We start from the raw sequence: 11470 nt of genomic DNA on the forward strand, positions 1-11470 counted from the left end.
GGCACATGAACAGATCAACTTAAACTACACTGTAATGGGACTAGAGTTGAAAATATATGCACATAATTTTAGTTTACTTATAAATCTTAAAGAAAAGTTTATGAGAACATTTAGACATTCTGGGAATGACTGATAGGATTGTATTTCATCTTCCTTCAAAGAACAGTAATTATTTCATGAATAAAACATGGAAGAGATCAACAGTTAGGAATAATGTTTATCTCTCATGACATCAGGAGATAATAGTGTTTTTTGTTTGTTTGATGCTATGTCTTTCGAAGTCATAAAAGGCTAGTAATATAGGCTACAAAGGGTATGCTGTGCGGGAGTGGGGTAGGGTGTAACACACACGGGCTCAGGTAAGAAGCTGCCATGCATTGCTAATGAGAGACTCAGCCAAAGGGCTGCCTGCAAGTCCCAAAGCTTCAGGTGCTCTATGTGGTTAGAAAGGCTGGAATTCCTTTTTTAATTCCTTTATTACAAAGCTATATTTATAAGAATTAGAGCCCTCTACAAATACTCATACTTCTAAGATGCCATCATAGTAAAGACCAACAATTTAGTTACATTTCAGGGGAAAAGGCTATACTGAAATGAACATTGTGAGAAAACTCAATTTAATGATACCTTGGAGTATATTCTTGCTTCATATACTGCTGTTTTCATTACAAGGTAAGAACTCATGTTAAACTTTTACCTTATCTTATTGTTTTTTAGTCTTTCTTGTGAATGGTGGAAACTGTCTCCTCTTATACTGTAAAACACTTTGAAGTCATTAGAATGGGTATATACTAAATGACACTCAGATCATTTTTTGGGAAACTTTTTAATAATGTGGATAATTTGGAACTTTTAGTTTTAAATTTATGAGTATCTTTTTAAAATGTTAAAATCATGATTTTATTATGCTATAAAACTGTACTCGAAGAAACTCTGATTCCCTTTCTCTTCTAAATAATGGTTTAAAATAGTTGTATAAATTAAACATTTGAAATTTTACAGTAGACAAGGAGACATTGAGTATTTAAACTTTCTTGATGTCATCAAGTCAAAGAATGGCAAAAGAATGTCTTAAGAAGGATTTAACATTTGAGACTAAGAACTGATTTTCAATTATATCAAGATATTTATAAATTAATTTTATAAAGTATTTTTATGGCAGAAAGCATTTATTCACATTTAGCCATACATTTATTTACATTTAATCACTGAAAAGGGCTGTATATTTTGGGACTTGTAGAGGAAGTGGGAAAAATTACTAAAGGTGAAAAGCTAGCATGGTTACAGACACTATCTTCCAATCCTAATAGTGACTGAAACTCCAAGAAAAAATAGTCTTAGAGTGTTGAGAGCTGGAGGGGACTTTGAAGATCAACTTGGCCCCCACCATCATTTTGTGATGCGCTTGCTGAACTTCGGTATTTGCTACGTGGTAGGATGGGACTAAAGCTTGGATCTCTGTCTTCAAGACTAGTGCTTATTCCACTGTATCATGCCCTTCTATGTGCACTGCCCATTCTTTCTGGGTTACTGGTCACCCTGATGGCTCATAAGGACCATGAGCCTGGTCAAAATCTCAGTCTGTATTTTAGAATTACATTTAAACTTGTTTTATAATCAGAACATGTGGCCAAGATATTTGGATAATTTTTTCATTCTTATCACATATGTTTATCTCTGGCAGGCTATATTTGTACATCATCCATCTTGACGAGAACATCAGAGTGAGTATTTCTTGTTCTTCATGTCCTCTGAAACATAAAGATAATGGGAACGAGCCAAACTCAGCAGACTGTGCATCTGCTTTCAAAAAAATTAATGCAATATTTTATAAAACAAGGGCATGAGATGTAGTTCTTTAAACATTTCCACAAATTAAAAATTATTAAGTGTTTAGTTCCTTATCAACAGAACAAAATTATTTCCTTTTATTTTAATTATAAAAGGAATTTTGGTGATATCCAATGACTGTGGATACTAAGGAGATATTATTTTCATTTCAAAAGAAGTTATTAATATATTCAGTAATTTCCTATTGTTATCATTAGTATGCATCATTGATTAGAAACGTGCAATATTCTTAACAGATTAAAGCAGTTTTTAATGATAAAAAGAATAAAATGGTTCTAGCAGTCAGTAATGAAAATTATTTTTTGGACTAGATTGATCTGTTTAATGAAAAGCAGAATTATACCTATTTATTTTGATAATGTGGTTTGATGCACTTACTCACAGTAATGTTAATCTGAACACATGGAAAAGAGAGAGAATTGAGTATTCCATTTGAAAAAAGTCGACGTGCACTTGCCGGATACTTATGAAGTATTTTATGAAGGCATGTGGAGCAATTATCGTGCATGTTGGTGCTACAGTGTTACGCTATTTTGTTTATTTCTCTATCTCAAAGTTCCTTCCTAAAATGCAGTTTACATCAGTGACTGAAGAGATCTGGGGACACTCCCGAATTTTGTAAAATGAGACAGCGCCACCACACAAATCTAACCCCTCCAAAAGGGGGAGGGGGACCTTTTCAATGTTAAACCAAGAAAGACCTCTTTGATAAAGTGATGGAAATCTGGAGGAAAACATCAGCTCTCTCTTGGGAAAGGCTTGTTCAGGTTGCCTAGGGGCCTTTGACTATACAGGTTCTTTTTGTTTTCTTCCAGAAACAGGTTTAATGAAAATCTACAGAAAAGAGCTCTTTTAGCAGCCCAGGTAGGTTATGCCTCAGATGGAGAGAGAAGCTGAGAAATAATCCATTGTGCTCTGGGCCTCTGCTGTCACTTCAACAATGAGACCTTTGTGGAGGCAAATAAAATGCTAAAAACAAGACAAGGAGGAGGAAGAGGCAAAGTAACTTCTCCAGCGCTGTTCTGTGATGCTCCAGTTCAGGCTTAGCTCACAATTACTTGTTTGTGGTCAAATGCTTTTCTGCTATTCATCTCAGTTCCCTACTGATAGGTTACCACAATTTGTGAGAGATTTAATCTCATTACTTGCCAGAACATTTTAATTGGTTTAAAAATTAAGTACAATATCAGAGGACAATGAAAATAGGACAGATACAAGCAAACAGGAGCAGAGAAAGGTGTGAATGATCTGAGTTAAGCACCACAAAAGGGCCCCAGAAGTGTCCTCCCGTCCTGACAAACAGGTTTTATATTACGTAATAAATCCAAATTATAGGCACTGATGAAGAAGTGACTTTTTTTTTAGAGGGGTTGAGTAGCACTGAATTTGAGGACACCTTTTTGCTTGAGTCCTTTTATCTAAATGATATTCTGTGACATAATCGTAGTATCTTCAAATTATGGTTGGAATGTTTAAATGGGTGGATTTTTAAAAATAGTTCTCTGTTAAAGATGGACGGTAAGATAGAGAATCCTGACTCAAAAAGGTATTTCTTTGGAAAGTAATATGATTTGAGTATTTATGTAGCAGACAGCTTATATATTCAAGGTCTTTGTCAAATGCTGAATTGTAATCAATTTCTGTTAGCATTTTCTGATGGATGCCTAATTATTTTATATTTAAAGATATAAATATATCTGTAATATATTTTAATATTTAACTTAATTAAAGATAATTGGGAAAAAAAGAGATATGATATGCTGTTGTGACAATTCAGAAGACAGAACTAATTTATCCTCAACAAGAATGAAGATCTTTCTTTGTACTAGTACAGGCAAAGAATTGTCTTTGAAAGGGAAACACTTTTTATTTCTAAAAAGTATTTTGTGTATGTAAGTACTTAATGTATCATGTGAAGTGGTTAAAATGGTTTTTCTCTGAGAAATGTTAAGTACATGTTTACCAGTAGGCCATGTTAGCCACAAAAAGACATCCACACAACTCAGTAGAAAATTTAATTTTTTTTAATTTTATTTTTAAACTTTACAATATTGTATTGGTTCTGCCATATATCGAAATGAATCCACCACAGGCATACACGTGTTCCCCATCCTGAACCCTCGTCCCTCCTCCCTCCCCATACCATCCCTCTGGGTCGTCCCAGTGCACCAGCCCCAAGCATCCAGTATCATGCATCGAACCTGGACTGGCGACTCGTTTCTTACATGATATTTTACATATTTCAATGCCATTCTCCCAAATCATCTCACCCTCTCCCTCTCCCACAGAGTCCAAAAGACTGTTCTATACATCAGTGTCTCTTTTGCTGTCTCATATACAGGGTTATTGTTACCATCTTTCTAAATTCCATATATATGCGTTAGTATACTGTATTGGTGTTTTTCTTTCTGGCTTACTTCACTCTGTATAATAGGCTCCAGTTTCATCCACCTCATTAGAACTGATTCAAATGTATTCTTTTTAATGGCTGAGCAATACTCCATTGTGTATATGTACCATAGCTTTCTTATCCATTCATCTGCTGATGGACATCTAGGTTGCTTCCATGTCCTGGCTATTATAAACAGTGCTGTGATGAACATTGGGGTACACGTGTCTCTTTGAATTCTGGTTTCCTCGGTGTGTATTCCCAGTAGTGGGATTGCTGGATCATAAGGCAGTTCTATTTCCAGTTTTTTAAGGAATCTCCACACTGTTCTCCATAGTGGCTGTACTAGTTTGCATTCCCACCAACAGTGTAAGAGGGTTCCCTTTTCTCCACACCCTCTCCAGCATTTATTGCTTGTAGACTTTTGGATCGCAGCCATTCTGACTGGCGTGAAATGGTACCTCATAGTGGTTTTGATTTGCATTTCTCTGATAATGAGTGATGTTGAGCATCTTTTCATGTGTTTGTTAGCCATCTGTATGTCTTCTTTGGAGAAATGTCTATTTAGTTCTTTGGCCCATTGTTTGATTGAGTCATTTATTTTTCTGGAGTTGAGCTGTAGGAGTTGCTTGTATATTCTTGAGATTAGTTGTTTGTCAGTTGCTTCATTTGCTATTATTTTCTCCCAATCTGAAGGCTGTCTTTTCACCTTGCTAATAGTTTCCTTTGATGTGCAGAAGCTTTTAAGTTTAATTAGGTCCCATTTGTTTATTTTTGCTTTTATTTCCAATATTCTGGGAGGTGGGTCATAGAGGATCCTGTTGTGATGTATGTCGGAGAGTGTTTTGCCTATGTTTTCCTCTAGGAGTTTTATAGTTTCTGGTCTTACGTTTAGATCTTTAATCCATTTTGAGTTTATTTTTGTGTATGGTGTTAGAAAGTGGTCTAGTTTCATTCTATTACAAGTGGTTGACCAGTTTTCCCAGCACCACTTGTTAAAGAGATTGTCTTTAATCCATTGTATATTCTTGCCTCCTTTGTCAAAGATAAGGTGTCCATATGTGCGTGGATTCATCTCTGGGCTTTCTATTTTGTTCCATTGATCTATAAGAAAATTTAATTTTGAGATAAACTTTATTCTGGTAGAACCTACTAGATTGGAGAACCTGTGAAACATACCCCACAGCTGTCACATTAAGCAGCCTATGGATGGGCTTATTCTATTGACCATTTGGATTTTTTAGAATTTGTATAATTTACCCCCCAGAGGTATGTTAATGCCTGCATTTTGTTTATAAGTGAGAAATGCACTTGTCTTGATTTCTTTTAGAGAGACTGAAGAGCTGGACACTTCTATTTCCTATAGCTGGAGAACATGCACCAACATTATTTAACATCTGAACAAACTCTAAGAGAAGAAATGTTAAAGAAGGGCAATGAGGTTGCAATGATGCCTTGCACAGTTTAGGACTGAAATTTCATCTGTGACAAAGGCCATTCTTGTCCACAGATTCACTTCCCCACTCTAGGAACACGGACTGATCTGTGCACCCAAGGACTCAGGAGTACGTTGACAATGAGTTAACAGTGAGCAGAGGAGGGTAGACACACACTTCTGTGAATGTCCCTATAATTGTGCACGGTCCCTGTGCTGCCCTTGTGCAACTGTACCTGTCCGTTGTGCACTGCAGTGACTTCTCTGTGCTTCTCGCCCTCCTGTGGGTTTGTAATTGGCACTGAAGAGGAATGGGCTGTCCTCTTTCGTCAGTTATGTGAATACATGCACCCACAGCTTGTAACTTTTCTTTGCATTTGTGTCGCATTTCAAAACTCTTCTCCTGAAAGCAGAGGCAAATTGTTTATTAGAGGGTACGGGCAATTTGTATGTGCAGGAGCGGGGTAGGGGGAGGAAAGGGAGCCAGGGAAGGGAGAAAATCCAGCTCATCTCTGTCAATGAGGGGTCTTCCTGCTTTAAACATCTGGGGCTCAGTCTTGCGGGCATCCCTCTGAGGATCTGTGTAGAGTGTTTTAGAATTGTTTCTCCAAGGAACAGCTGGGATACTTATCCACCCACACCTGCCTCTCATTGATGGAGGGCAGCTTCTGGGGGCACTTAAATCTCCTGAAAGGCATTTCTCTTGTCTGTTCTGCTTGGACTCTACCCTAAGGCAGAGACGAAAAGAAGCTCGTGCTTGAGAGTTTCAATGTGCTCAAAAGCCCAGATGCAGGGAAAGTTCAAGATGGGCTAAGAGGATGTGAGGAGGGGCATCAACAGAACATTTTGTAGTCACGGTTCTAAACAACTTTGGGAGGCAGATCACTCCCATTTGCGTAAGGTCTATTTTTGGTCCCGTTGGTATTTGTTGACAACATAAAAGGGGCCGTGCTAGAGATATAACCATGAACAGCTTGTTTTCTAGAAACTCATTGTCTAGTGGAGGCAGACCTGTAAAGAAGTCCTTTTTGTGTAACTTGTTCATTGAATCTAAGACACCACCCATTATTTGCTATTGTTTGTATAACATGAAAAATGAAAAAAAAAAAAAACCCTCCGATTATAGACATAAGCTATGCCATTCTGAGTTCAGATCTGTTATAAAAATGAAAGCTGTGTGTCATATCTTAGCATTAGTGAAACACCGTGATGCATGGAATGTCGCAGTGAATAGGATGTTGTGGTGACCAGGAGGTGGGTGTCCTAGGTAGTGACTGTGATTTCCATGGAGGAGGTATAGCCTAAGTTGAGTGAAAAACAAATTGTGTATTTTTGTCTTGGTCTAGTGTTACCCAGTGTAATCAGTGAACTTTAATCAGTTTTTGCTTAATAATGTAAGGAGGTAACATATTTACAAAAACTTATTATGTGCCTAGCACCATTCTTGGTGATTTACTTATCTCATTTCATTTAGTTCTCACAATTCTGTGAGACTGTTATTGTTATTCCATTTTACAGATTGGGAAACTGAGACTGAGCAGGTTAAATAATTTGTTCTCATTAATGAGCCTGTAGAGCCACAGCTGAAGTCAATATATACTGTTAGTGAGCACCAGCAATGATTCATTAGCACCCACATGAGAAGAGTTCGGTGCCCGGTAATATCGGTGGTTGTGTTAGGTTTAGGCAGTCCCAGACAATATGGCTAGAGAGAGCATAAGCCTTGTCTTGGGGGAATCCAGGTCGTAGACAGTTGTGAGTCTGACTTAGTTGGAAGAGAGAGGAAAAGGTAAAAAGAGGAGGCTGAACAGTGAGGACAAAATCTTGGAAGAATGAAAGCAGACAGCAGTGAACCTGGAGCCGTGATACGGGCCAAAGACTTTAGAAAAGAGCCTTGAAGTGGTGAGTGTGGGTGTCCTTTTTTCTGCCATGGGGCAGCTTTGCCTGTTAAAATAAGATGTTACCATGTAGAAAGGAGACCAGAATCTGTTGAAAAAGGGCTTTGTACCTGAAATCACAATCTTTATCCTGCTTTCTTCTTATCCTTCACTCTTTCCAGTTTTTCTAACATCTTCTGGTAGTCAATTTAACTATTACATGCCAAATTTGGGGAATACGTATTCTTTTGGTGAATGTAAAAATCCTGTTGGAAAGGACATTGCCCCAGATCATACACTAAACTGGCATTAAATTGGAATAAAAAGCCATAATCGATTAGTTTTAATAATCCACAATTATTTACTACTACTCCTCAGTCATGTCTGACTCTTTGCGACCCCATGGACTGTAGCCTACTAGGCTCCTTTGTCCATGGGATTTCCCAGGCAGAGTACTGGAGTGGATTGCCGTTTCCTTTTCCAGCTACTCCATATTAACCTCTCTAAATCTTATAATTTTATCTGGGTTCCTTAGATTAATATAAATCTCTTTCTTGCTAATCTTCTATATGTGAGGTATTATGCTGGAGCTACATAGTGAAGTATGTATCATTGTTCCCATTTCACAGACAAGTAAAAGAAGGTGCTAAGCAGTTAAGAAATTTGCCTTGGAGTAAAAAGTGGCAGAATCAGGCCTCTAATCCAGAACCTTTTGATTCTATAATTCATGCTCTTAATGAATACCCTGATGTCCTTTGGGCTCTATAAAAAGATACATGTCTATGGGAGAGGGAGAGGGAGAGGGTGGGAAGATTTGGGAGAATGGCATTGAAACATGTAAAATATCATGTATGAAACGAGATGCCAGTCCAGGTTCGATGCACGATACTGGATGCTTGGGGCTAGAGCACTGGGACGACCCAGAGGGATGGTATGGGGAGGCAGGAGGGAGGAGGGTTCAGGATGGGGAACACATGTATACCGGTGGCGGATTCATTTTGATATTTGGCAAAACTAATACAATTATGTAAAAGTTTAAAAAAAAAAAAAAAAAAACCCACCACCACCACCACCACCAAAAAAAACACACACAAAAAAGATACATTTAACTGCTCTGTGAACTTTAAAGTGGCAGCTCTTTGGAGACTCAGGATGGCACACTCACACTTCAGCGGCTGAGGCTTCTGTGGATGGTATCTTGCCCAGATGGGTTGCAGACAGTGGGTACATCCCTGTCTGTTGGTCCTCCAGTCCCATGCATTTTTAAATATTTAAATATTTAAAAATATTTAAAAACTGCTACTTCTGCAGGCAAGGCAGTCAGCTAATGCAAAGATTAGATTCTGACCAGGCTCTTTTCCAAGGAGGGCAGGGAGGCAGAACTGAGGTCAGAGAGGATGAAGGACTTGTCAGATTCAGGAAACAAAACCAAACCTTGAAGTCAAATCTAACTACAACCCAAGAGGAGCCCTTTCTGCCGCTCCAAGATTTTGCCTTAATAGTCCAAGGAAAAATGGAGTCAGCTGTTTATGATTTCTGTGTTTGTAGCTGTTTTCCAGGTTTTCCAATTTGCATGTTCGCCTTGAATTAAGTAATTTAATTCTCTTGAATTCTGATTTCTTTCTTTTAAAGTTTGAAGCAACTTCTCCAAGATACTTCTTCCATGAAGCTATTAATTGGGGTGAGAGCAAAATAAAAGGTCAGTGCTAACTCTATGGTTTTGTATTTGCTTCTCAAAAGACCCCTTTGGGGCGTATAGTGAATGAACTCTGTAATTTCCATATAATGCATGATGGAACTGAGCCAGGGTGGTAATAGGATCAGTTTAAGTTTACTTCACATAGAAATATGAATTATATTTGAAAACAAGCAAGGCTAAGTAGACAAAGCTCATAACTGTATGACCAGGAAAGATATCAGTGGATATCAGACTTTTTTTTTTTTCCTGAATCAATTGACTCTTTTACATTGCTCTTCTCGCTTACCAATTTCTCATTTCCATTTAGCAATATGCTAATGGTAGTTTGAAATTCAATTTGATTTTTTTTTTTGTATTTAAAAAAACAGGGGTTTCTGACCAGTTTTGTTTTGGTATCTGTTTTCAGGAGAATAAACAGGGTTGTAAATAAATTTTTGAAAGTGATAATTATGTATGCTTATGTAATTACTTTGACATTTATTGATTGGAAAAATACAATATTGTGACTTAAGATAAAATTCAAAGATATATGTATATATGTACCCCCACCAGAAAAAGAGAACTGCATTTAAATTTATGACAAATGTCATTTTTATCTATATTTATGATCAAAATTAAGACAGCTCATTCCTCCTCAGTTAAGATATAATTAGAGAGTTGTATGTCTTTAAAAGTGGAGACATTTTAGATCAATGGATCTTAAGGTGCAAGGGTAATAGAGTTTTAAATTCTTGCCTTCTGCAGAACTGTGGTTAAAATACCACAGTTAGACTAGTGCCTTTCATGACCTTACCACATTCCAAAGAGAGCCAGTCTTTAGTAAACACTTTATGGTCACTCAAAGATGTTCTCTAGTTCTCTTGATGTGTTGCTTAAATCCTTCCTGTTGAGCTTTGCCAGGGTCTCTTGTCCTCTCCTTATTAGAGGAGGGATTTTCACTGTGATTCATTTGCAGCTTTCAAACTCACTCAGGAACTCATAGTTTCTTTCTTTCTCTTTCCAACATAATCCTTCGGGGTGATTTTTCTTTTCGTGAAAGAAAAAATATTTTTCATGACAACCAGCAGCAGCTTTGGCTTCTGCCCCATTAAAATTAGCTATGGGTCAGAAAGAATGCGTCATTTGCAATTAAGCCTGACGATTAATGCACAACTTCAAATAGAATGTTTAATCGTTCTCTTAAAAAATAAGAATTTCTTTTCGAATTCTATATTGTGCCTGATCCCTTGAGCTAATGATGGATGTTTTTCTTTAATACCACATTTGCTCCTGGAGAAGTAGCTGATCAGTTGTGCAGCTGGTGCCAAACTCTGTCAAGGGAATCATCTGCAGCTTGTGTGTTTCTGGTTCTCATCATCTGGGACAGGGATTCCTTACATGGGAACTTGACCTTTCAATTGCTTGAAGGAGGCTAACCTTTGCTCTCAGGGTAGTTTGAGATGTGAAAGCCTGTCTTTCTTATTTCACAGCACACATAATGAAATGAACTAGAAAGAGACTTGAGGAGCTTAATTCTTTAGCTTATCAAGGCAATAGGCCCAGGGTTCTATTTGAGTTAACAGAGGTTACAGTTAGTCCAAGCTAAATCTTGACAGATTGTGTTTATAAAAACTGATGCATGCCAGAAGATAACTAATTTTTTTTTGCCATTCAGGTTCTTGTCCTCATGAATGCCTTAACGGAGCTTTTTGTTCTATGGCTGGTACATGTGACTGTCAAATATTTCAGGCTCTTGGGACACGGTGCCAGATTGGTAAGTTTCAGGGATACTTCTGAGAGAATTATGAGGTGCTACAGAGAGCATGAAGGCATAATTTGCTGTATTAGTGTTCATCCTTTGGGATTTGGGACAATCATATTGTGTTTTAACTAGAGTATACATGATTTATTTCCAGTAATTTTGAAACAATGTGAAAGAAAATTGATATGCCCTCTTTCACTTCTCATTGAACTCTACTAGTTCAAGTATTTTTTGTTTTTAGATTTTTTAATTTAATTTTTAAAGTATCAGTTCAGTTCAGTTCAGTCGGTCAGTCGTGTCTGACTCTTTGCGACCCCATGAATCGCAGCATGCCAGGCCTCCCTGTCCATCACCAACTCCTGGAGTTCACTCAGACTCACGTCCATCGAGTCAGTGATGCCATCCAGCCATCTCATCCTCTGTCGTCCCCTTCTCCTCCTGCCCCCAATCCCTCCCAGCATCAGAGTCTTTTCCAATG

The 11470-nt window shown here is 37.7% G+C and overlaps 1 protein-coding gene across 1 annotated transcript in view; it reads left to right on the top strand.

Moving 5' to 3' along the window:
• The first annotated feature begins 620 nt into the window (after positions 1-620).
• Positions 621-11470, top strand: part of OTOGL (otogelin-like) — a 174130-nt gene continuing 163280 nt past the window's right edge. The window contains exons 1-5 of the mRNA XM_010832076.1: positions 621-672; positions 1685-1724; positions 2667-2715; positions 9185-9251; positions 10906-11004. Of these exons, the coding sequence (XP_010830378.1) occupies positions 621-672; positions 1685-1724; positions 2667-2715; positions 9185-9251; positions 10906-11004 (307 nt within the window). The remainder of the gene's footprint in view (positions 673-1684; positions 1725-2666; positions 2716-9184; positions 9252-10905; positions 11005-11470) is intronic.

Source organism: Bison bison, unplaced genomic scaffold, assembly GCF_000754665.1.
Source record: "Bison bison bison isolate TAMUID 2011002044 unplaced genomic scaffold, Bison_UMD1.0 scf7180017864535, whole genome shotgun sequence".
Classification (NCBI taxonomy): domain Eukaryota; kingdom Metazoa; phylum Chordata; class Mammalia; order Artiodactyla; family Bovidae; genus Bison; species Bison bison.